The sequence below is a fragment of the Anomalospiza imberbis genome, chromosome 5 (genome assembly GCF_031753505.1).
Source record: "Anomalospiza imberbis isolate Cuckoo-Finch-1a 21T00152 chromosome 5, ASM3175350v1, whole genome shotgun sequence".
In the NCBI taxonomy this organism is placed as follows: Eukaryota; Metazoa; Chordata; class Aves; order Passeriformes; family Viduidae; genus Anomalospiza; species Anomalospiza imberbis.
This window is the reverse complement of record NC_089685.1, coordinates 62,735,095-62,761,946: the sequence shown is the minus strand read 5'-3', so window position 1 is coordinate 62,761,946 and position 26,852 is coordinate 62,735,095. Positions and strand designations below refer to the sequence as shown.

General features: G+C 41.9%; 2 protein-coding genes across 7 annotated transcripts in view; both read left to right on the top strand.

Annotated features, from left to right (window-relative positions):
* The window catches only part of NFAM1 (NFAT activating protein with ITAM motif 1), a 90,883-nt gene extending 84,143 nt beyond the window's left edge, over positions 1 to 6,740 (top strand). Inside the window, exon 6 of the mRNA XM_068191453.1 lies at positions 6,505 to 6,740. Coding sequence (XP_068047554.1) covers positions 6,505 to 6,585 — 81 coding nt within the window. The 3' untranslated portion in view covers positions 6,586 to 6,740. The remainder of the gene's footprint in view (positions 1 to 6,504) is intronic.
* TCF20 (transcription factor 20) overlaps positions 1 to 26,852 on the top strand; it is a 130,129-nt gene that overhangs the window by 55,734 nt on the left and 47,543 nt on the right. Inside the window, exon 1 of one of the 6 annotated variants that reach the window (XM_068191438.1) lies at positions 8,689 to 8,835. The exons of the other annotated variants lie outside the window; for them this stretch is intronic. The gene's annotated coding sequence lies outside the window, so the exon portion shown is untranslated. Of the gene's footprint in view, positions 1 to 8,688; positions 8,836 to 26,852 lie in introns of those variants that run through there. 6 annotated transcript variants of the gene reach the window in all.

The following is a 26,852-nucleotide window of genomic DNA, read 5'->3' as shown; positions in this document are numbered from 1 at the left end:
CTCTGCTCCAACATGAAAGAACTTTTAGGCATTTTTCCGTCTCTGTTCCATCACAATAGTGATGTTTAGGGATTTTTTTTCTTTTTTTCTCTCAGAGGGGAAGTAAGGATTTATAAGTTTGTAAAGCACTTTGAAGATAAAAATCGTTGTCTGTGCAGAGTACTGTCTATTGGCTTGTCTGAGTCACTACCTAGCTTGCCTGGGAAATGAAACCTAGAATCCTTCCACAGGCCGCTTGGAGAATTTAGTCAAAAGAACCACTGAGGCGTCCTCCTTTGGACCTCTGGCCGTAGGGAGAGCAGAAGTGGGGATGACCAAGTGGGACTGGACACTGTGTGTGAGTCTGGGAGGTGGGGGGCGATGAGTGAAATGCACCCTGCAAAACTGAGGGCAGAGGACATTGGGGATGTGATTTAGCTAAGGTCAGATACATAAGAGATTTTAAGCCTCGTTATTTTGTCTGGGTACAGCAGGATTATCCCCTACGGGGCTTTCCTCAGTTCTTTATCTACACCTGCTTTTAAAAGAGCAGCAAACAGTGGAGAAAACCCTTTCCTTTGATTTTTCTTCAGCTGGGGGCATCCATCACCCAGGACTGTAACTGTAGGTGTTCAGGTCGGGGGGAGATGTGCATCACTTCAGCCCCATGCTAGCACATGAAAGGATTACATCTCTTTCCTAAGCAAAGTGGAAGGTCCCCAGGTGTCTTCTCTCAGGTTCAGAGATTACAGTGGGAGAAGGAGGCAGGATCCAGCTGGGTAAGAGACCTCATCAAGAGGATAAAAGCATTTAGGGTAAAGGACAGGGAGACAGACTCCCTGAGTAGGGGAAGTAATCAGTGAGGATGTGCAAGGGTCTCTCCAAAAGCCCTAGGCCGGCAATGTGTGTATCAGAAAAGAATTTCCAGGCAGTGGTGAAGGGGCACGAGTGGAAAGCATTAATTAGTTCTCCTCGTCCCTGTTTCTGTTAAGATATTCCCTTTCTTGTAACCACAACTGCTTTTTGTCTTTCTTTTCTATGTGTTTCTTTTTTGAAACTTGTGTCCCAATGAAAAGGACTGTTAAGGAAACCCCCAACTTATCACCTGAGGCTAGCTGCTGACTTACTGTTTCTCGAGAGGAGATAATGCTAGCTGATTATAAACCGGCTGACTACCCTTTTTCACCAATATTAAGAGTAAGCCGACACCTTGATCTTTAGCCTGTGGAATGAATCACACTGCAAGAGTTGTTACTTTTGGAGAAGAGTAGTCATTTCTTCTCTCACATTTTGCTCCCTGCTATGAAAAGGCTTGGCCCTGATGAGGGGATCCTTGAGCTGGGGGCGGGTACTCCAGGGTATGTGAAATGTCACCCTGGTGAAATGCTCTCTCTCCACCACTGTAACCAGTGTCTCATCATGAAACCTAGGTTCAGCCAGGGTTGTCAGGGAATGACCTCCCCCCACAAATGCTGCTGGTTCTCATTGAAAGTGTCAGTGTTGGGATAGCTTGTTTCTTATTTGGAAATTTGGGCTATCTCCTAAACTTGCTAAAACCAGTGGTGACTTATGGAGTTGGTAGGTGGACATGAACTGTGCTTGCTGAGGTATCCGTTCTTGCTTCTGCTCTCCTAAGAAGTGCTGACCTTATTTTCAGAGCCCTAATGGAACTGATAGTATTTTGTTTAGGTCTGATTACTCACAGCACATTTACAGAAGTTAAATGGGAGACCTTCAGTCCTGAGTGAAGGTCTGAGTGCCAGCAGGATTTCTATCTGCAGAAGATAATTTCAAGAGGAATGATGAAAGCCATGATATGTAAGCAGAGGTTTTGTTAGTTTAAACCTGAACTTAAGTAGGCAACTGGAAGAATTCCTCAAATCTTGAAACAAAACCAAGTTACTTAAATTTTACTACGTGGCTTGGACTCTCTAAAGATAGATTTGTCCAGCCTTTAAAAATTAAAGACTAATTTTCTTAACTGAGGACCGTTGTGTCTTTGTTACCTAATGGCTTTTAAAGCATTTTCATCACTTGGGTTAGGTAATGTGAATGAAAATATGTTACTTTTCCCCATCCCCAAATGTGTCAGTAGCGTTCATAAATAGTGGAATATGTTGCATTCAAAGTTGTAAGTTCTATATGTTCTCATGTGCCCTATCCTGATTTGGTTTTGAGTGCAACTTTAAAGTAATGCAGAGCACTAAAATAAGACATTAATAACTTTTTAAAATGTAGAATCAGAGTGTGTGAGCATTGAATAAACTTTAATGAGTCTCAAGATACAAAGTAATTAAAGTGGTTGTGTTTGAAGTAGGTTTTTTTTCCCTCATGTTTTGTTAGCAAGAGGAGATATGTAAGTAAACTGTGGTGGAACTTTAGAAATATTTTCAATAAACCAATCTCTCAAATGAATCAGGACCAGAGAACATCACTGCACCTAACAAAAAAAAAAAAAGCACAGAAGTTGATTTCTGTGATAAGAAGTTAATGAGATTTTTTGCAATGTCTATCTTTAGTGGACCCTTGGTTTTCTACTACCCAATATAAGTGCAGACTTCTTACCAGATGAATATAGAAGACTCTCTTGGTTTTGATCCAGTCTGATGCTTTCTGCATTGGCCTCTTGCTGCTGCAAGCTCTTCTTGTGTGCTGTTTCATGTGCCTGAAATTCTGGAGCGTGGTAGCAGCAAGGTGACTGGAAGAACTGAAGCTGTTCCTTCAGGGACCTTTTTTTTCCTCTCCTGTTAGAACAGCTGAGATTCAACAGCTATTGCATACATCAGGGAGGAAGCCAACAGGGAACAAAGTAAGAATCAAAACCTTAGTTGCCTCTAAAATTTGGAACTATATGTCATGGGGATTTGTGCTTGTTAAGCCCAGAAATTCCCACTTCCCCGTAGGCAGAAAAAGCCACCCCAGCAAATGAGACCTCTGTAAAGGGCTAGCAGAAGTAAGAGAGAAAAAAAATCCCTTTCTGTCAAACATGTTCAGACAAGGCAGAGTTGATTTTATGTAAGATAATTTAAAAAGACAAGTTCTAATATTTGAATTTCTACTTTTATTTAGATATGCTTAGCAATTCAGATAATGAAGATTTATTGATGGACTTTTCTGCCTTGTTGGAGACAGTCTTGCTGGAGAATCACATTTGTATGGCTTTCTGTTTTAATTTCCACCTTTATTACTCTGGGCATCTGCATGGAAATTTGATTGGCTTTTCCTTAAAAGTTCAGCTTCTGTTGTTTCTCGCTTTTTCTGCTGGACTCAGATTCTTTTGTCTGCAGCATCACAATCACTTTCACAGCAACTAATTCTATTCTGCCAGAAGCAGCTTTTTGGCAGGAAGCAAAAGGAAGAAGCAGAAGAAGCAGAGGAGGTCTTAAGGTACAAAGATCTTATTTTCATGAATCAGCTCTTTGTAATGGGAAGATGAAAAGGCAGAAGTGTTGCAGAGTTTTAATTTTTTCTCCTGCTGTGATTCACACTACCTACCTTCAGCTGCTTTATCATTTTCCTTCCTTTGAGATGCTCCAAAGTCTTTCAATCCAGTTGTTGTTCTGTTGCAGGAAGGGGCTGTAGGACTTAACACTATTGCTTATTGTGACATTCCCAGTGTCTGGAGAAGAGCAGCTTCCAAGTGATGCACCCAAGACATGACCATCAGTACACTTAAAAATCTATGCTTGTCAAAAATATTTTCCAGCAAGCACAGATCCTTTGATAGTCTTAAGGGGAAAAGTTAAGTATCAGTGAATTAATGAGAGGAGAGCCCTCTCTGTCTTTGCTGCCGTTCCTTGGGAGATGTCTGATACTGCTTCTCCCTTGTGTAGGTTCAGATGGAACACTTTTTATCTGAAGTTAAGTGTTAAAAAAATAGGAGGAAGGTATGGGAAATCCTGGGGCTGGGTAGGAAGAGAGGTAGGAAATGTTGATGAATGTAGCCATGCTGATGTCTTTCTTGGAGAAAGAGAAACAGGTAAGCTGCCCTTGCTTTCCACTCGCTTAAAGATGTAGCTGTCCCACCATGAATATCCGTTTCAGTCCCCGGTTGCGTGACCTGTAGGTGCCCAGTCTTGCTGTCATGTTTTGTATTATCTATCTTCAAGGTAGTCACTAATGCCCATTCCCATAGCACTTAAGAGCCTCTAGAAGAAAGCTGTAAAAGTGCAGGGGTGAGCCTGTGCATGGCATAAAATTGTGTAAGGGGGGAAAAGATTAGGATAAGGGTAATACTTTGAGGGGATGGGTGCCCTGCCTGTGAGAAATCTGTGCCTGACTCCATGGAGGCTTCACCTTCCTAGTGCTGCATCAACAGTGAAACCTTTTGTAAAGAAGAAGTCTCTCAGAGGACTGCACCAGCTGCATTCAGAAATCATGTTTGCTCTAACAAACACTGGGGTGCTCACAGCCTTTCCAGCCTATGTTACCTGCAAATTTGTTCTCAATTCCCCTCCTGCATCACTTATTGTCCTCCCCCCTTCCAGGCAGAGGGAGCTCAGGGAGTGTGTGAAGATGAGAGGTGGTTGAGGTCAGGAATGGTGTCATCCTTCTGTTCCCCCTCCAAGCTGCTAATGTATGCTTCTGGAGAGCCACATGAACTGAGTAATTACTGAATTATGGCTAGATCAGAAGTGGTGACCTCAAAGACAGAAGGAGACTCTCCATCTCCATTTGTCAGTCCCCTTGGGGTCAGAAGGACAATTTTTCGCTGGGATCTGTGAGTGGGGGGAAAGGGAAGTGCAAGGTAAGCCTTACATTAAGGCATAACAGGGAAAAACATTTGCTTTAGCCATTGCAGCGTTCACGTGCAGTAAGATGCAGCATTGCTTGCATGTGTGTAATGACGACAGCACTGGTGGGAGCAGTGGCACTAACCCAGAGGGCTACTCAGGGGACTTTATTTTGCTCAGAATCGCCCATCCATCATAGAGGAGGGTGCCAAGTCTTGAGGCCATTTTCCTGCCTTATTTGTGCCTCTATCCTCAAAAGCATTTTGATTAAGAGATGGCAGGGAGGATTTCAGGGAGGAAGTGGGTAGGATTTGGAAAGTTTCTGTTGTGGTAGTACCATGGTGGCTCTGTACAATTATGGCCGAGCTGATTTCTTACAATAAAAGCAGAGACTTCAATCTTTCTTATGACTGTGGTGTAGCACATCTGCTGAATTTATAGCACTTACTCTTGGATGATGGAATGTATTTGCTGGAAATTTACATTCAAATCTCTTTAGTTTGTTGTGTTGATTGTAAAATTGATCCTTTATGTGGGTTTTTTTAAATTGTTTTTGAGTGGATTTTAATTTTTTGGGGTTTTTTTGTGTTTTGGTTTTTTTTTAACCATTTTTGGCTTTAAATCCCTGGGGTTTTTTCTTCTTTTCAGAATTGAAGGGTGAGAGCGTATAGATGCAACTGAGGACTTTACCCTGAAGTAGAAAGGCTTGCATGGGTGTTAGATTTCCACCCTGATCATGTGTGTGGGATTGTAGCCCTAGTAGCATGATGGGGTTACTTTTGTCATTAGTCCTAGTAATAGTTTATGTATAACAATTTTTTTTTTTGTGTAACTGATGGTGGTCAAGTAGGTAGATGTCACTGAATGGCCAAGTCAGAAGGTTGAATTTCTTTCTTCTGGAAAGAAAATGAAATGTTCAGTGGCAAAGGAGAACTTGGCAATGTGAACAAGGTGTACTAATGACAGTGGTTTTTCATCTGGAGTCTGCAGACAGCCAAAAATTAGTTTCTGAGAGAATTAAATTATCCATTAAGCTGAGTGGGGTTGTACATTGAAGCCTGATATATCACTTGGAAAGCTGCAAAGGATATGGCATCTCTACTTGCGTGATATTTAACTAATATAGTTTTGATAATTTTGTTTACATTCTGCACTTAAATTGATGCTGTGTATTGCCAATGATGCCTACTGTAATGCAACAGCTGACAATGGTGTGACAATTGCCTGCATTTATAGTATGAGCTCTTATAAAATTTCAGTTCATCCTTCAAAATCAGCCATATAGTTTTCAAGCTTTTAAATATTTTAAAAAGTAACTCCTGTTGTATTTCCCTTGTAACACCTACAAAGTAGTCATAACAGAGATGGGAAATGCTGCTCTGCAGCAGGCTAGAGATCCAGATATTTAACTCTGTGCATTCATTTATTTTTGGTCCTTTGAGAAATGTTTGACTTGGGAATGTTTGCTGTCCTTGTATTTTTATATGCGTTTTTGAGCATTTTACAAAACTTCTGCTATTTATGCTGCAACTTCATTTTAGACATTAGGTAAAAAATACCTTGTTCTACCAAGCTTATCTAGATAAGCCATGCTGTCCTGTTTTTTATATACCAAAGGGTTTTACCTTAAGGTAAGTTTAAGTTTAGCTTAAGTTAGAGTGCTCTAAGCACTCCTACCATATAAATCTACATAAAGGATTGACCTCAGTTGATGCTTCACTTCAAAATCAGAAAACAGATAATGGAAAACCAAATTATAAAAATCTTATTGAGTTCCCCCACCCCATTACAGCTTTTATCACAGTCCTGGATCCCCAGGGGGAATGCTGCTGTAACCAAGCTCTTAGCATGCCCTGGCAGTCAACAAGATTAAGGCTGTTTCTGACGAGAGCAACCTCGCTGTTTGTCACAGTGAATGTGCTGTCGGAGCCTCTTCTCCAGGCAAGAGAAGCGATGACCTCCACCTCGTGTGAGCGAAGCACCATGCCCGAAACACCACCTGTGAATGGGCAGCCAGTGCCGAGGAGAGCAGGGCGTACAGTACTGCGAGAGCTCGCAATAAGGCAGCGCCTGTGTGCTCCAGCTGCAATTCCAGGGAGCTGATGCGGAGCGCATCGCAATATTCTCATCTGAAGGAGAAAAGGCGTAGATCACAGCAGTAGACTCGCCTCAGAAAGGAGCCAGTGCCTCTCAAGTTGCAAGACGAGTGAGCAGAGGAGCAGGCAAGTCTTTCCTAGATGCTCCAGGTGCACGATTGCCTGACCAGCAGCTGGGGAGTCCCTAACACCCACAAATCGTTAACTTGAAAGAGAAATGGTAGAAGCACATGTAATTGTTGTCTGCTCTGGTTGTTTTCCCCAGACTACTGGCATCATTTTAGGCTTATCTAGATGGAATTTCAGCCAGCCTCCAAATTCTTTTTGACTGATAATGCATGGTATGAGATGTGGTGGTTTGTATTTATTTTTCATAAAAAGCAAGTCACCTGTGGAGGAGCCATCAGTGAAGCTGTCAACTGGCTGTGCTTACAACACAGTCCTTCTCAGCAGTTCATTGCCTTTTGGATGAGCTCTGGGCAGAGGCCTTCTCGTGGAGTACGCCTTGCTGAGGATCTGGGAAACAAAGCTTGGGAAACGGGACAGTTTTTGAAAGTGTCATATCTGCTCAGTAAAGTTCCTGGCAAAGCAAGTTTTAAATGCATCTTGAGCTTTCTCTGCCCAGCACTTAAGAGCTTTGCAGACTGCCAGCCTTACTGCATTTTCACGTGAAATGTTCTGAGTGGCAGATGGAGGAAAGTGTAATGTCATATAGAGCTTCCTTTGCTGGCATACGGGCTTAAATGGAGGAGGTGATGATTTGACAGGCACTGCATCCTTGCTCTACAGCTGCCCCATCCACCAGCCTCTTGCCCTCTCGCTCTCAAACCCACAAACTGGTGAATGATCAGAAAAGAGCTTAATTATCTCTCCGGCACAGAAGTGCAACTAGACACACCAGACTCCCAAATGCAAAGCCAGCGGGGACTCGGAGGGCCGGCAGTGCCACTTCTGATGGCCCGAGAAGCTCTGGGCTGGCGGTGCGCGGCCAGGCGGGCTGCGGGGGCACAAGAGCCCGGGCACTGCCGCCTCCATGTTGTTTCCTGAGATCCCCGCGCCTCCGCTGAGACACCTCCGATACGGGGCCCGCCCAGCCCCGACGTACGGTCCGACTGCCGCCTCGAGGTGTGCTCCGGGGCTCCGGGCCGGCTCAGGGCTGCGCCGTCGCTGTACGCGCTGTGCCTGGCGGGGAGGCCGGGCGGAGACAAGCGGGCAAACGGAGCACAGCCGGTTCTTAAAATGACTTGGGGGAGCGCGAGGGTGGCGCGGGGGTGGAGAGAGGCGGTGTTGATTTACGAGGAGAGGGAAACGTGAGCCGTCCCCGTGCCTGCCCGGAGGGGCGGAGGGGGGCGCGGAGCCCCGGCCGGCAGCCCCGGAGCCCTGCGCAGGGGCGGGGTGGTGCAGCACGCGCACCGGGCGCGCCTCGCCCACGTGCTCCGAGCGCGCGGCTCCTTTAAGCGGGCGCGCGGTGGTGGGAGGGGCGGCGGCTCCTTCACGCGCCCCCCCCCCGCCCCCCCACCTCCGCGCGCGCGCGCGAGCGAAAGCACGTCCCTGCACGCGGGGGCGCGCGCGCACGCGCTCCCCCTCCCCTCCCCTCCCCTTCCCTCCCCTCCCCTTCCCTCCCCTCCATCCCTCCCTCGCCCGGCCGGGACCCGCCGCCTCGCGCCGCCGTTCCCGCTGGCGCACGCGCTCCCGCTCCCCCTCCCCTCCCTCCCTCCCTCCCTCCCTCGCCCGGCCGGGACCCGCCGCCTCGCGCCGCCGTTCCCGCTGGCGCGCGCGCTGGCTCCACCGGCGCCCGCCGCCATTGGCTGCCGGGGGTCAGGTGACCCCGTGTTATTTCCTGTGTGTGTGTGTGTTTGTGTGTGAGTGTGAGGTGTGAGTGAGGGGAGGAGGATGGAACCGGACGCCCCCGCGCCCCCGCCCGCCCCCCGGCCCCGCCGCCCCGGCTGCTGAGCCGCCCCCGCCCCGCCCGCCCCGCCCGCCGCGGCGGAGGGCGCCGGGCACGGCGGCGGGGGGGGGGGGGGGGGGTCTCAGGTAAGGGGAGGCCGTGCTCGCCCGGGCTGTGTCGGTGTGTGTGGGAGGCCTGGGGAGGGAGTGCGAGCTCCTGGCGGGGGAAGCCGAGGTCGCCTGGGCGTGTGGGAGGGGATGTGAGGGTCTCATCCGTGAGTTGGAGGGCGAGCGCTGGGGACGAGGGGGCTTGTGAAAGGGCTCCTGGGAAGTTTAACCTTCTCCTCCCCCCCCCCCCCCTTTTTTTTTTTTATTTAAAGAAGAAAAAAATGTTTGTTTACGTGTGTTCGAAGACGCCCTCGTGCTACCTGGTGGGGTGCCCACCTGTTTTCTCGTCCGGGAAGATTGGTTTTTTACAAGAATTGTGAAGTTTTTGTGGCATTTGGTGTTTTCGTTGAAGAGATAAACGATTAAAACTGTTGGAGAAGATGGATGCACAGTGCTCACATTGTAGTCAGTAGAGAGGCTGTGTTGGGAATGCTTCAGGTTTGTAGTGCCTTTCTGCTTTTTGGAGGCTCAACGTAGCTGTTGCTTATCTGCAGAGATAATCAGGATATAATGCGTTCGGGCTGCTGTGAAGATCAGTTTGTCTTTTCTTAATGGTGCTTACCTTGCTGGAAGTTGTGTTTAGGGTTGCAGTTGGAAGTTATTTTTCCTGCCTTGAGGGAAGGAGTAAGAGAAAGTTATGTAACATAAGTGTTCTAACCTATGTATCAGAGCTGCCTAATAGTACTGGGGCTCTGTTACTAACGTGAAAATAAGAGCACGTTTGTGTTTGAATCAACAAGTGATTGTCACTATGGGTAGATTTGGCTCCACCAGAATCCTTTATTTCTTGTGTGTACTGCCTTTTCCTTCATTAGAAGGACAGCTAGTTTGATTAAATTGCAGCATTGCTTTCTGTACCATTCAGTGTTTCTTAAGTCTTCCTTTGAAAACAAAATAAAAATAAGAGGTACACCTGTGAGGGGATTGAGTTTCAGAGCTTTCTGTGTTTAGGTTAGCATTTTGAAAGCTATTCATGTCTGTGTCGCTTGTTGCCATCTGTTGCTGCGTGCATGTGAATTCTTTGGAGAGTGTGATTTTTAGCATGCTTCCTGACCAATAGATGTGCATGGAGCAGTTGGATCACCTCTACTCAGATGTTATAGAACAATGAAGTGACTGGATGATGGAGCTGCAGCAGCTTCTGGATTAGGTTTGTAGCACATTGGCTGAACTCAATTCAAGAAGAGCTGATTTCTTTTACACATTTTTTAGACTTCTTTTGTCAGATTAGCTTATTTTTTGAGGCTTATTGATGGGCATTATGTAGCCTAACCAAGTGCATTTGATCAAGTGTATGTGATAAACAATTTTTAGCACTGTTATTTAAATTTTAATTTGGCTGAAATGTTTCTGATTGGGTTTTTGTTTGTTTTTCTTTAAATCCATATCTTTAAATAGGGTTCCATGTTATTTCACTTTGAGTTGTTTGAAGCTGTATTATTTAATCTTAATATTAGGTTCCACTGGCATTCAAAAAGGCAGCTGCATTAGTATATTGCAGAGAGAATTACTATTAAGAAAAGGAAAAAGATTTATTCGCTCAGTCATCTGTCACCTAAACTTTGTTAATGCTACAAGGAGAGGAGGATAGTCATTCCTCATTTCTGTAAATTGCCGGTATATAAAATAGTGTATTGTGGCATATTGTGTATTCTGGTTAAATTAACAAGCAAGTTACTATGCCATTTGAGTGAAAGTATGACAACACTTTTTATATAAAAAATACTACTTTCCTATTGTACTGTTTTAAATCTTGTTGTTTTGGGATAGCTTTTGGGCTTTGTATTGTTAGGTTTAAATGTCTAGGGGGAAATTCTTGGACTTTTTTGCTGGTTTGGTATTCTTCAGAGTACTTGGCTTTAAGTCTGTTAGCATCCTTTCTAGTAGAATTGTGTGTATTTTGACCTAGAAATCAGTTTTCAGAGGTTTTGGGCTTGATGAAACATGGATTTTTGCTGAAATGTATACTTTCTTATACCTTTGCAGCCTGGAGCAGGTTAAGCATGGTTCCCTACATGAAAGCTTCATCAAAGTAGGGGCAGCTTCATCATTCGTGATTTTGATAGGAGATCAGGAATTTTGGTTTTGTTGTCATTTCTTTTCCTTATTAGTAATGCTACATAAAAATAGCCTGAAGTGAATTTTTATTAAAGGAGTAAATCTGTTTGTATAATGCATAAATAAGAAGTGAAGGTTATTTAAATGAAAGAAAACTTATTTGTGTATTAGTTGTAAAGGAGACCTCTTTTTATTGTCAGAAGCTTCCTTAATCTTCAGCTGAAGAAACAGGCTGTTACTAACCTGCTCGCTACATTTTAAAAGGTACTCAGAGTGTAAGTGAAAACATTCTTAATGGTTCTGTCTATGATCGATACATGTATAAAGTTTGTAGGGCAAAGAGTGAAATGTGTAGGATTTTTGAGTTTTTTTTCCCCTCTCCCACTTCCTGTTGTGGAAATGTGTGCAAAGACAACCTTTCTGGGCTCTTAGGACAATGTTAAAAAGAAAATAATTGCACACCCTTTTTGTCCCTCTTTAACTCACCCACCCATTGGGCACAGTGAAATGGCAATAGTGCTGCTCTTGGAGGGGTCCCTTCGTAAGAGTTGCAGTGCGCGTGTCCTGTTGCTATTCTACCAGCTTGGCATGCTGCTGGAGTGAGGGCATATGTAATAAACTTGAATAATTTCATTCTGCTTCCTTGGCTTCTCTATAATTTGAGATAAGGATATTTAAGAGTTTATAGCTGACTTATGCATATCTTGCCTTTTGACACAGGGCATGCTAGATCTTCATTTGAGTGGGATAGCTTTTTAATTAAAGCATGTGTTTATTTTTGCATACCTTGCTCAGTTATGTTTTATATTTATGAAAAGGTATTACACTCATGCTTTGGGAACCTGAATTCTTATAAGTTACAAAGATTTAGTAACACTTTTGGCAGTGCTGGCTTCTCAGACTTCATAGTGTACCTTAACTGGCTGTGTGAGAATTTGTGTTACTTAATCCCATGGTTGGCCTCTGAAATGGGGAAGATTGTGGATGGCAGTTTCTGAAGAGCCAACTAACTGATTTGTTGGTGGAGACTGGACTGAGACCAACCAACTCTGACCATTCAAGAAATTAAAACTGCAGTTTGATAGCAAAAGATGTTTTTTATTGACTGCTTTTGGTGAAATCTCTTTCAAAATAACATTTTAGTTTCTGGTTTAGCTTTTGGACTTCTAAAATCAGAAAAAAAGGCAGTCTTAAGTGTTTAAACCCACTTCTCATAGTGTTGATATACTATGTAGAATTTTCTTTATTGTAGAAAAGCATTTGGTGTTACTGAAACAGGACACAAACATAGTGTAAGCCGAGGTGTATACTTCCCTAAAATCACACAGGAGAGCCTATTCCTGTAGTGGGATCCTGATGTACAATTCTCTTCCTATCAAACCTTTCTTACTTATTAAAAGGAAAAAACCCAAGTGGTTCAGCTGTTCTTATTGCCCGGGTCCCATTCCTGATGGTTCTTGACTAGACTTGAGTCTTGACTGAGCTGGGAAAAATGAAGATGTCTTCAGCCATATACAGCGCTACTGGTGCATCTGTATCACACTGGTGTCTGGCTGCACCACTCCTTGATTGCTTCAGCTGAGCCTTTCCACTGGTGCTTACCACTAAGATACATATTGATTTGTTTGGAGTCACTTGGCAAAGCATGTGACGTTCTTTATTATGCATGTACATGAGTTTCCTTTCATTTTAAGAACAGGAAAGGACAATAATAAAAAGCAAGACCCAAAGACTCAAAAATCAAGACTGACATGTAGTCAGCAGTGGATTCTGTTTGGTTCTGTTGGAGGATAAGATCTGCTCTGGATGTTCTGTGCTTTGCTGCCTGTTTGCCTTTTAAGACAAAAAAAAAGTATAATTGCATTTTACCAACTCTTGAACTTCTTGCTGCCTTCACGAACAACAGCACAAGCAGTCAAACCTCCAGTTTTGGTTACAACAGAGCAGTGATCTTGCAGTAAGACTCCTGTTTCTTCTTGCCTCTTACCAGTGATTCCTCAAGAATGGAGCTAAGCAGTGGTAGCCAAAAGTGCAAGCATCCTCTTGTCAGCTCAGCCTGGTGACAGTGAATAAGCTTGTGTTTTTTCCAGTGCTTTTTGTATTTCTCTTTTAGCACAGTCTTTGTAACCTGTGGTGATATTGGAAGAGGGGAAAAAGTGTTACCAGGTTCTTTGTCGGGGAGCCCTGGCTTGAATCCCTTGAGATTTGACCTGTTCTCTGTTTGGGAAGGCTGTTATTTCTCACCTGAATTGTGATGCAACAAATAGAAAAAAGCTAGGGAAATTATTTTCTTTCCCCCTACCTCTTCATTACAAGCACACAGCATGCCTGCATTCATACCAATAACTGTATGGAATTCATTGCATATTCTGTGCTGGAATATGATGACTTATTTTGTAGTATTTTACTAGTATGAACTCAGTCATCTAATTGCTAGTAAATTGCAAATCCTAAACAGAACCCTCTGATGAGCTCTGATAAGAGCTCAGTACTTAGCTGGAAATTGTATAGGGAGCTGCTGTGCTGGAAGCTTTAGTACAGTTTATTGGATGTATTGTTCATATCACTTTCCTTGTAAAATTAGATGCTGCAAAGTGTCTTTTTAATGGCTTTTAACTGATCTAAAGACTTGGTATTAGCTGAGCTGACTGAATGGCTTGTGTCCATGTACAGCATCACTAATGACTGGGAAAAATATACCTAAAACTTAATAGCTGAAAGAAAAATACGTGCCGTCATGCTTGCCAGAATAAGCATAAACCTTTGTACACCATAATGAAATGTTGTTAATCAGCCTTCAATTAGATATCTGCAGTTTGCTGTTACCTTTGGTCATATGACTGGATACACTTAAATTTCCCTGGGATTTGATTTGTTTAACAGTTTTCTGTGAGTTCTGGAATAGTGGAAATGCTATATGTGATTTTTAAAAAAATTAACATAAATGGTTATATGATAAATGTAGGGAATGCTATGTGATTAGCATTATGTTTTCTGCTGGAAATACAAAACATCAGGGCAGAAACAGTCTGGGAGGTTCCTGGAGAGTGTGTCCCCTGACACAAATGATGAGGTGGAAAACTAGGGAAGGCACCTGCTGGACCTGTGGTTTGTGAACAGAGAAGGACTGTTGGGTGATGTGATGGTCAGAGAACATCCTGGGCAGAGTGATCATGCAAGGATAGTTTTCAGTTCTTGGGGAAGTAAGGAGGAGAGTCAGCAGAACTTCCATGTTGGACTTCCGGACAGCAGGTAGTCTGGCCTGTTCAGGAGCCTAGTTGACAGAGCCCCTTGGAAGGCATTCCTGAAGGGCAGAGGAAGATTGGACTTCTTCAAGAAGGAAATCTTACAAGTGCAGGAGCAGGCTGTCACCATGTGCTGAAAGATAAGCCGGCAGGGAAGACTGGTCTGTCTGAACAGAGAGCTTTGGCTGGAACTTTGGGAAATTAAAAAAGAGGCAACCTTTGAACCAAGGGGCATTAAACTCGGGATGAGTACAAGGATGTTGTGAGCTTACACAGAAAGAAAATTGGAAGTCCAAAACCTAACTAGAACATAGTCTGTCTGCTACCATGAAAGACAATAAAAATGTTTCTATAACATACACTAGCAACAGAAGGAGGGCCAAAGAGAGTCCTTTATTGGATGTACGGGGAAACAAAGTGACAAAGAATGGGGAAATGACTGAGGTGCTTTTTTTACCTCAGTATGTAATAATAAGACCAGTTGTTCCCTGGCCATCCAGTCCCCAGAGCTGTAAGACAATGATGAGGAGAAGAAAGAAGCTCCTATAATCCAAGGTAAAATGGTCAGTGACCCTGCTGCACCACTTACGGGTACTGATGGACTTGGCAGAAGTGTTCCCTGAGCTGCTTTCCATCAGCAGTCCCAGCTACCTGGGGAGGTCTCAGATGATTAGAAGTTGGCAAACCTGGTGGCCGTCTACAGTAAGGACTGGAAGGAAGATCTAGGGGTCTACAGGTCTGTCAGCCTGACCTCTGTGCCAAGGAATGTCATGAAACAGACCTTAAGTGCCACCATATGGCACATATGGTTCAACCAGGTCTAGTGAGCATGTGTTTAGGAAAGTCAAGTCCTACTTGACCAACCTGATCCCCTTCTGCAACAAGGTAACCTGTTTAATGAATGAAGGAAAGGCTGTGGATGTTGCCTAGCAGGACCTTAGTGAAGCTTTTCATAGTGTTTCCCTGGCATTCTTCTGGACAAACTGTCTGCTCCTGGGCTGCAGGGGTGCCCTGTTTGCTGGGTGAAAACTGGTTGAATGGCCAGTCTCAGAGTGGTGAGGAATGTTGTATCCAGCTGGCAGCCGGTCATGAGTTGTGTTCCCCAGGGCTCTGTGCTGGAGACAATCCTGTTTAATGTCTTTACTGATGATCTGGGTGAGGGCATTGAGTGCACCCTGAGGCAGTCTGCAGATGACACCAAGCTGTGCAGGAGTGTTGATCAGGTGGAGCACAGGAAAGCTCTGCAGAGGGATCTGGTCAGACTGGGTTGGTGGACCAAGGCCAGTGGTATGAGGTTCAACAAGGCCAAGTGCCAGGTCCTGCACTTGAGTTGCAACAGCACCATGCAGTGCTGCAGACTAGAGGTGGAGTGGCTGGAAAGCGGCCCAGTGGATTGACAGCAGTTGAGCACGAGCCAGTGTGTGTGCCCAGGTGGCCAAAAAGGCCAGTGGCAATATGGCTTCTATCAGATACAGTGTGGCCAGCCCCTGTACACTTGTGAGGCACCTTGAATCCTGTGTCCTGCTTTGAGCCCCTCACTACAAGAAGGACGGTGAGGCACTGCAGCGCATCCAGAGAAAGGCGATGGAACTGGTGAAGGGTCTGGAGCACAAATCTTAGGAGGAGCAGCTGAGGAAGCTGGGATTGTTTAACCTGGAGAAAAGGAGACTCAGGGAAGACCTTATCACTCTCTACACTACCTGAAAGGAGGCTGTAGCCAGGTATAGTTCAGTCTCTTCTCCCAAGTAACAAGCAATAGGACAGGAAGAGAAGGCCTCAAGTTGTGCCAGGGGAGGTTTAGATTCAATATTAAGAAATAGATTTTATCTGAAGAAGTCAAACATTTGAACAGGTTCTCCAGCAAAGTGGTGGAGTCACCATCCCTGGAGGTATTTAAAAAGATGTGTAGATGTGGGGGTTAAGGACATGGTTTTGTAGTGGCTTTGTCAGTTCTATAAGAGGCGTTGTATTTGATAATCATAAAGGTCTTTTACAAGCCAGCAGATTCCATGATACTATAAAGTGTGTCTTTCCCTTTTTGTTTCTCATCTTGCATTCAGGGGAAAAAGAATGAATTCAACAGTGTTCTGTCATGTTGTGTAAGTTGGTTTGCCCACTATAAGTTTTCTCTTTTTCACTTCATATGTGGAGATGGGGGAGGTTTTTCTTATCTCCCTTCTCCAGCATTTTAGCATGAAATGTGTATATCATATTTTCTGATATTCTTGATCCTGACCATACCTTGTGTGTATTGCTACATAAAATTGGTCTTTTAGCTAGGTCTTGATAAGTACCATAATAATAGATACGTAGATGGCAGTAAATTAAATGAGTTGGGCAAAATTGTTACAGAAGGAGGTAGCAGATTGTCTTTGTATTGCAGGGCATTGCTGAGTGAGTGGCAGATTCTTTTCTGTAGCGTTGGAGAGTGGAAGTAGCAGGAACATAACTGAGAATTGCTCCAAAGTGACACTTTTTATTTTGCATGAGAAAACTGAACTGTGCTGTTCTTATCTCCCTTCCATCTAAATCACTGCATTTTAATGAAAAACATCTCATCCCATGTTACTCTGAGAGTGCATAAAGAGAACTCTGCTGCAGAATTGTTTGTTTAGCAGCTATGGTAGGGCACTGGTTTTTGGTGATGAGTTGGGGGTCCATTGCAGTGTGGTATTCTGCACCTTTACAGTTCTGACTTCAACTAATAGCATATTTAATTTGGAGAGAAGGGATTCTTGCATTGTGGCCTTTTTTCCTTTTGCTGTGTGTACTTTTCTACATTTGGTGTCTTTCACCTTTTCTATATTAGGTATCTCTCATATTCTGGTTATCAGAGACAAAACTGTGTTCTTGCTTGCAAATTGCTTGGTTGAGTACATTTTTATTTCAATGATGGTAGTATCCTGCAGTTAGGATATAGAAATTTGACTTGTCACATGTTCATTTTGTTGTTTCCTTGTCTTTTTGCCTTGCATGAATACAGCTTGTTTTATGTTTGAAATGTAGAATTTATGGAAAACCAAAGGAGAGTGTATATATAATAGAGCTGCTGAAAATAGCAAGGAGAGGAGAAGAGGTTAATTATATGTATACTCTGCAGCATAGTCAAAATCCTGTTAAAGCTGGTGAAAAAGAAAACTTCCTTAAACCTGGGTCAAACTCACCAGCAAAAGCCTATCTCTTAGCTCAATGAGAAACAGCATTAGGGAGTTCCTGAAAGTGGAAGGGAGGAGGAGGATTTAGGAAATAAACTTCTTTACTTATCCACAGAACTGCAATGTTTATAAAGACTTTGTTGGTCTGTGTTTACTCATGGAATTTTGGCTCTATGTGTGTGTTGCCTTTCTGGATTAAGCTAAGGAGTAAGGTCCTTTTGGTCAGTTGGTTAACAGGACTTGAAGAATTAAATCAGGAACAATTCTCAAGGTGAAAGTCATTTAGTTGCCATCTTTCTAGCTGAAACAAGGTAGCAAACTTCATTTTTTTCATAGAAAGTTGGGAAGTTTTAGAGCAGGGGTGAAAAGCGATCTAGTCCTTCTTTTCCTGTCCTAGAGCGCTAGGACTACATTAGCATTGTGAAATGGTTATAGGTTATCCATCGTGTATGTTTTATGTTAATTGTACCTCTTTATTTAGCCTCCTCGTGACAGGAGATAGGTGGAGACAGAAACAATGGAGTCTTCTGGTTTTGTTTTTTCTCTCCTCCCTGGTGTACATGAATGACTGCAGGAATGTGAGAACTTAAGTTAAAGAGAATGATGGGACTGATTCTGAGAGTAGTGAACCATCTAAACTCCCTCTTACTTTCAAATGTTAACTCTAGCATTTCCAAAAAGTATGCTCTGAGTGCAGTATCTTTGTTATCCTCCACTAATCAGTATTTACAGAGGCTTTTTTTCTACTCTGGTTTTGGATTCATCCCTCCTCTCTCCTTTCAACTGCTGACTTCCTTAAGAGTATATCCTCTAGGATATGACATGGAATACATGCAGTGGAAGCTTTGTCTGTCGGCTTTCCAGCTTCAAACACTCCTGACACTATCACTGTGGTGATACAGAAATCCTCTGGGGAAGGAGAAGGCTTTAAAACCCGGTTGTGAGAAGATCTCTAATTGTAGGTTGTTAATTTCTCTGAACTGCTTATGCTCATTAATTTTGTACCTGTGGTGTGGTCTGACTGCTGTTGACATTCCCTGCCTTTGGCTGTGGCAACAAAACTTAGAAGTGTGCGGTTTGTTGGTTACAGTGTCTTGAGTTTAAAACCTAGATTTTTCAGACTTCTAACTGAGGTGTGTTAAGAGTTTAATCACTTTTTTATGCGTAAAGTTGACATAGAAAGACTGCTTCTGAAAGGTTTTGACTCAGTGGAGGAGCTGGTGAGAGCGAACCAATTTAAGTGCTTTAGGCCAAGGCTAAGTATAAACCTCAGGAGTGAGTTCTGAGCTGTTTGCTCCAACATTGCTTTGTGCTGCCTTCTCTCTCTCTTCTCATCTGTCTCTTGGTTATGCCAGTGGAGCTACAGTGGGGGTGCATAATGAGGTGGTTCAAGAAACTGGTCCAATCTGAAAATTTCAAAAAAAGCCTGCAGGGGTGGGGATGGGTAGATAGGAAGGGGGAAGTCCTCCTTAAAATAGTCCTACCTCTGAAGTAGCCTCTTTGTTGAATTATTTAAATGTATAAAGTTATTTTGTATTAATCTGAACTGTTTCTCCTGTCTCCAAATAAGTGTGGCTGTAGTCTTAGTCACTCCCTGTTAGTCTCAGAAGACAAAGCTTACTATAAGAATGTGTCTGCTTCAGTTTGTGGCTTCAACATGAGGCAGATGCTGTGGAATCTAAAGTATGGAGAAATGAGCTAAGGATTTAGAGGACATAGGTTGTAGGAGACAAGGAGAAATGTTAGGCCGAGAAAAAGTTCTCGTTCTTCTAGTGTGAAAATCTTACAAATGCTTTGATATTTTTTTTTTTTTTTGAGACAAGTTCAAACAGTTCTTATGTTTGGGAAAAATAAGGTTTCTCTCCATTTTTTTTAATCAGTAAACTTGACATGGCTTTGACTGTATTTTCTTTTAAAGTGTGCCATAGCAGTAGTATTTGCAGACCTTCCACACTCAAATTCCTCTTAAATCTGCATTGATTTAGGGCTATACAGTGCTGAATTAATAGGAAGAATGATAACCTTGGCTAGTGAAAATTGAAAGTGTTAAAGCTAATTTTTTTTTTTTATTACCTTAAAGGAACAAAAACTATCAATAAGATGATTGGAAGGTGTAAATTTGAGTACAACTTTTCTGCAATTGAACATTAATTCTTTCATTTGTTAGTTTAGATGGATCAAGGTTCTATTTCTACCTGATTTTAACGTTACTGCTTGTAATGTAAATAGGTGGTATTATCTTCAACAATGGTTTTACCCTAATCAATGGATATAATTCATGTGTACAGTGCATAGCCTCTATTGTAATAATACTTGCACATAACTGATACTGATTTTATGTCAATTTGCTTCATTTGCCTTGAGGAGTTCCCAGGAGTGTTAGTTATAGGCTCACTGCACCAGACGTTGTAAAAAAAGAAGAAAAAGATTTAATTGTACAGACTATGTTGAATAGAAAGGACAGACATATTAGAGGTACTATTTAATATGACCCTCACAAGTACTCATCTTAGCAACTTGTCATCAAGGCTGGGGCTACAGCTTAGTATGAAAAATGATAGAAGTTAATTTAAAATAATGTGTTAGGATGGTGGGCTTTTATTTCCTCCACTGTGTATTTCTGAGTGTTTTAGATACTGGATAAATTTCTGCTCAGAAATTTGGGAGCTTGGGCAGATAGAACCTGACAACACTGCTTGCACTTTACTGTTTTCCTCTTGCAATTAATAATTGACATCTCTTTTTCATTGTTTTGTAACTGAAAGGTGAAGGTTTAGTGAGAGATGTGATGCCTCTGCTGAGTTTCCTGTCTTGCATGTCTGAGGAGGAGCAGATCAGAAGTGGTTCTTGAAGTGGATGTTCAGATTTGCTGTACTGCCAGAGCAGATATCATGTTTGACTGCTTGAAGACATAGGGGGTATGGACACAGGTCAATTTGCAATAAGAGGTATGTAATGAAGTGATGAATTGCCAAAATTTTCGGAGGACCAGTGAGATGGATTAGGATGTGCAATCGGCTGATCTGCAGCTTAGAGGAAAAAAAAATAAAGAGCTGAGGGTTCAGTATTATTTTTATTTTGGTGTTAGGAAGGGTAGTTCAACTACTGTGTAAAGACCAAGAGCCTTTTAAATATGAGCTCCTGATTTCAAGTGCCCTTCAGTAGCCACGCCACTTAAAACAGTTCCTGCTGTGTCTGTTTTGCTGGTACAGATGTTTGTGTAATGATACAGTGAATGGATCTGTCAGGTCAGAAATGGCTTTTCTCCCTCAAAGAATTTTCTTGACCGTATCAGTTCCCTGATCTGACTTGCTTGTGAATGGCTGTGTTAACACCATAGAGAAAGCTGGACCTCTTCAACTGGGCTAGAGAAGACTGACCCTATATGTGGGTCCAAAATTGTTGTTTTAGTCTTTGACATAAAATGGAATCTGACTGATTTGCAAAGATTCTTACTAAAATAGCAGTGTCTGTTAAAAATTTGGATGGATAGCTTTCAACAAGAGGTTGGTAGAATTTTGAAAGCTATTTAAGTGCATCTGTGCTGTTGATTGAGACTGAGAACCAATGGCATAATAATAAAATCAGATACATACCATCAGCCAGAATTCTGCTGAACTTTGATTATTTGTTATATTTCTAGAAATACATATTTTCATAGTACTGCAACTTAAATACTGGCTTACAACAGAAGTTGTTCTTGTCAAATTTCTTATTTCTTCATGTTTAGGAATATGTATTTAACAGTACACTAAAAGTGCAAAGCTAAACTGGAGATGGCATTTTAGTTTTTTCACTTAGTGAGTAAGGAAAACTTGCAGATGCAAAAAAGTCTGTGTATTTCTGATTTGGTGTTATACAAATGGTTTTTTACAAAAATATTTTGGATGTGAGGGAAGAAAGCATCAGCCAAGTAATAGCCACATGCAAAATTTGATTATTTTTTGTTGTCGTTTGTTTACATGATGCCTTTTATTATAGCAGTTGAATGCTCTGAATATGTCTGCTTACATCTCCCCTGTGAGACAGGAAGGTACACTGACTCAGGCTTACTGTGGTTGGGCTTTTTCTGTGGTCACTTAAGGAAATATATGAAAAAGATGTGAATGTAGATTTTATCTAGCACAATAATCTCCAGAGCATTCCCCTCTCTCAACTGACAAAGCTCACTGTGCTCCTTCTGCCGCGCTCATCTGTTCCTCACCCATTCTGTGAGAACCATTTCCTTAATTGTTTGGATTTCAGCTCATACATACTGACATTCTGAAAAGCTGTACAGACATTTTGGTAAAGAAGGCATAGTGTGTCTTTGAGATGATGGAAGCTAGTTACAGCACACTTGGCCAAGCTGTAGTTCATTTGAGGAATTTTTTTTGATAAAAGTTTTCACTAGGAAGGACAAAATTAAGTTTTGGTGTAGTGGCTTGTTGTTTTTTTTTTTTTTTTTTTTGTCAAGACCAGTATTACCACTGATTTGCAAGACATGTTGCTAATACGTATTATTAATAGGTACTTAAGCATGTGAAACCACTACATACGGTTTCTAAGACGTGCTGTGATTTTTTTAGAATCATAAAATTCGGTTTCCATTAATGCACTATTCTGGGTTTAATTTCATTTTGGTCTACTTTACAAGATACTTCAGTTTAGCTGCTTCCATAGGGTCTGGTGCTCTCCGTGGTAATTAACTGTATCCTGTTTCAGGTTTGAGTGGTGTAGTAAGGTTTGTTCGACAGAATATATCGTGATGGCTTGGTGAGAGCCAGATCTGACTGTAGTTTTCTTTAGAAGTGTGGTGGTGAATAATATTAGAAACATGACTTTCTGAAAGAAGTGAGCAGTGAATGTTACTGCATGGACAAACTGGTGACTTTTTGAAGGGCTGACTGTCTTCGTTTACTTCTATAGCACCCCTAATGTTGAAAACTAGTCTTAATTATTCTCCTTTTAAAAAGGCATCAAATGTAGAAGAAATAAGTTATATCTGTTACTTTGTTAAATGTAGTCTTAAGTTTGATCTTTAAATTCATCATTTTGTAGCATAGGTGACTGATTTGCCTTTCCTTAAAAGCAGCAGTGTTCCTCCAAAACTGAACCAAGGTCTGTCTATGCCCAGCCATTGATCAGGTGTGCAAGTAATAGCTCTGTACCTGCAGAAATGAGGGTTAGCAACTTGGTCTTGACAATAGAAATGGTACTCAGTACATGGAAATCCTTTTTTCCTCTATTTCTGGCTGAATTTGGAGCATGTGCATTATTTCTTACAAAATATACTCCTGAATTGCTCATACTCAGGTTCTGGCTTTTGAGATTGTTTTGGCTATGTGTGTTCTCTGCTAGTTTAAGAAGATAGAATGAGGAAGGACAAAAATAGTGATTTTTGCATTTTGTATGAGTTGTGGCAAGAAGTGGCTGCAAACTTACGTACATATCTGTCACTTGCACAGCATTTAGCAAGTGAGTCTATTTTAATCAGAACCGTGGACACTCTATAACCCTTCCCAACTTCTTTGTGTACATTTTGGCCTATGGAAAATATGGTCTTACTGTTCATTGCATGCCTGAAACTGCTTTTTCTTTCCTGATAAGCATGCTAGGAAGTGAGAGGCTTTTGACAGAGCACTAAAGATACATTGCATTTGACTGCTGCCTGAGACATCTCTGCACAGATGGATCACGGTAGTCAACCCAAATCTAAAGAAAATTTAACAAAGCGGAAAGACCTCACTTATGTCCTACTGAATGAGCTGATGGTGGTTTCATTTGCTCCTTTATAGGCTTATAGTCAAGAATTAGGTGTGTCCGCACAGTATTGTGGTTTTTAGTTCACTTGTTATGAGCTGTCTGTAGTGATGCATTACTATGTTGGCATCAGTGTTACGTGGGGAGATCTGGGCAGCTGTCCTGTTATTTGTCCAGTCTTTGGTAATGGGGACAAAAAGAGTTGTAAAGATTTGTGTGGCTGTGAAAGAAAGCCTAGCAGGGTATATTGCAGAAGATCATCTCACAGAGTAATCTTGATGTGGGAGTACTGATGAGTTCTGTTAATCAGCACTGGTCAGGGGCACTCTGATACACATGCAGGAAGCATTGAAAGATACTTACATGCTGTTGACTAGCATTGGATAATCTTGCACACAGCGAGGTCACAATGCAGTATCTTCATATTTTGAGAAACCCCTATGTTAACAAAGTTCTGTGAGGCTGTTTCACGTGATTGAGCGGGATAGAAAATCTGCATTACGCTTAAAAATAAGTTCACATGAAGAAGATAAATTGATACAGTGCTTGAAATAACTTCACATATTTCACAAATAAATCTGAGATTTGGGTAAGAGGACTTATTGCTTCTTTCTAGTCAAGACTTCTGTGCAGTGATTCTGTAAGTGAGGCTGTTTTTTTTATCAGCCACACAAGCTTGTAATATGTTTCCTTGGTTCCTGCCAGGTTGAAGGCAAATTTTGATTACTGGGCTGTTGGGGGAGAAATGAATGTGTTGGAGCAAAGTGAAACTGCTTAGCCTAGTGAGCGTAGTCTGCAGTGTCTAGATGGATGTGCTTAGATGGCTCTACAGCTATAGGCTATAAATACTTTAAAGTCATGCAGCTTTACTGAGGGAGCTGCATGCACGTGTAGCAAGAGTGTAGGTGTGACACTGGAGTAGTGAAAGCTGTGCCAGACTCTTACCTTCCCTTTGAATAAACGAAGACATTGCATATTGTGTGTGTTGGAAAGTACTGTAAATGTGTGTATTTTGTGGCTGTTAACAAAACACTTGTTTGGAGGCAGGACTTTGTCCCTTCTGCTGGGGATGGCATTATTGGTGTGTACCACCAGCATTACGGAGTTTTATATGATTGTGTTGTAGTCTGTAGTTGGCAGGTGCTGCTTTGTCCTCTTGAGATCATGCATGAGGGGGAGTAAATACCAGCTGAAAATGTTTTCTTTAAAGGCTTCTAGTAAAAAAATAATAAAATAGATCCTTTTTTTACATGTGGATGGGGGTAGACTTTGAAGGCCTTATCTATCTGAATGTATTTTATTAACAAGACTTGTCCAGGGGATTATTCTCAGTGGTTTTGCTCAGGGTGTAGCACTTAGATATAAGCACTTTACAGGGTTGGTACTATTAAGAAAGGCTATTGCAGCAGTAATTGTAATAGTTCTGTATTTTTAGCACATTAATGACAGGAAATGTGCTATATGTCTTAAAATATCAATGATGTAATGGGTCGGAGCACATCCTATCTTTTTTTACTCCTGTTATTAATGAAATGCCTTTTTTCTTTTAGGGAACTATTCTACTGGATATGTTACTCAAGTTAGGCTCCTTGTGAGATACTCAAAGCAAGTATTGTCCTGATGAAAACTTCTTGTTTGTCAGGGTAAATTCCAAGATTGAAAAAATATAATAAATTGAAGTAGAAAAATATGTTCTTCCTGTTTTGAGTTAGCATATATAACTTCTGGACTAAATAAATGTTACATGATTGCATGAGATTATGGAGGATAAGAATTTGTGCCTTGGTTGACCTTTACTGTATCTCTGTTCTTAATGGCATTTTACAACATCTTGTGCTGTTTCTATTCATTATATAATTAAAATTACTCTTTTTTAGTAGCGAACAAGTCTTAAGAATGTTTGCCAGCATTGTTAACATACATTAGCTTGAAAACATAGCAGTTTTCAAGCCTGTTGGTAGAATTACAGAGAATGAATATCATTCAGAGATGAAAGTTTTTGTATGATGTAATGCCAAAGAGGCTTCCTGAGATCTTGTCTAGACTATGCAAAGTAAGCTTTGGTAAAGTCATGTTTAAAAACTGAGTCTGAGATTCTGTGGGAGACTGAGCCAGTGAGAGGATGGAAATGTTGCTTTCATGAAAAGAGGGTGGATGCCAAGCACGCGGTAGCCAGGGCTTGCACGCAGTCTCCATGGCACGTGACCATTGCCAATTGCAATGAGCCCCACACTGCTTATCTAGAGAAGCTGCTTTTAACATCTGCCAGTTGCAGTAGATGTTCTTTTACCTTTAGCTTGATAACTTTCTTCTATGTTTTTTTCCCTTTTCCCCCCTCATCATTTTTTTTGCCTTAATAGCAAGTCACACAAAAAAAGAAAGAAGCTTGCCTTAGGTATCCCAATTTTAGTCCTACCCCAATAGGGCTGGAGCTTCAAACTAATGAAACATCAAAAGCAATGATTCAGAAAAAAGGAGGAGTTTATCCATAATAAGCCTGAACTGGACAGATTGGCACAGTGTGGCATTCACAGAAGTGTTATTCATGTGATATATGCAGTCTTTAAAATGCTAAAAAAGTGGAAGTTCAGCAGAACAGCAGATCTCTCTTATGACACTTAAAATATAAGATTAAAACAGCAGTAAAGTTGACTTCCTAGAAGAAGAGAGACAGAATTTGAGGTATTAACAATTTGACAGTTCCCTTTTGATTCAAGTAATATTATTATGTGCATCAATCTGCATGAACCAAGGCTGCAACACAAAGAGGCCTTTGAGTTAGAGGAAAGGGGCTGCAGAGACATGCAGTGCTGTGGGGTGGTTTTGTGCCTGTGTGTTCTGTAGCTTACACACACAGATAGTAGAAGATGAAAGACTCCAGTGATAGAGTCTTCTGTTGATAACATACATGTTAGTAAAAAAAATAACCTTGGTAGGCAGATGGGAAAAGAACTGGATGCCAAATCTTGCCTGCATCTCATTTGTGTGCCTGGATTTTTTTGTGAGTTTGGTGATCTGCTTGAACAAAACTTAAGTGCAAAGCTAGAAATTAATTCTAAAGGAGTTCAGCTGAATGTGGCAAACACAAAGCATGACTAAATATGAAAACATAATGCAGGCAAGTTTTCCAGGAAGTCTCCAATCTGAGCAGTTGGGGTTCTTTTTCCTGGAAAAGTGTGAGCATTGTCTTAACGTTCTTTTAAAGGAAGGAGTCTCTCCAGGTGGCTTTATCCATATTTTTTTTCAGGAAGAGAAAACCACAAGGTGTTTCAGACATGAAATGCTTATGTCATCTGTTAGTTTGGGAGTTTTGTTTTGTTTGGTTGCTTTTGTTTTTTTTCTTTGTTTGTTTGGTTTTGGTGTTTAAAGGCACTGTACATGCACATACTTGTTCATTTCTGTACTTTTCTTAGTTCATCTAGTAATGTGACAGGCTTTTATAGAGGGACTAGTCAGGGTCCCCAAACAATTCAGCAGTTGTGGTCCAGTCCTTGAGGCTGAGTCATAATTCCACATGCTGAATAATATGTTGCAATACAGAGGAGAGCCTTCCTGGAGTTTGTTTACTTATGAGTTGCTTATGTACGTGTAGATGATCATACACGGTATTCCAAAATACATATTCTGACTGGCAAATGTTATCAGTTTTGTTTCATTTAAGGTAATATAAAAGTCCTGAGGAATGCAGTTGTAGACTCTTTTGTTCAAATAGAGTGAACTTGTTTCAACTTTCCATCCTGTAAAGCAAAGCAGATGGCTGGGGGAGAAAATGCGACGTGTTGTCTTGTG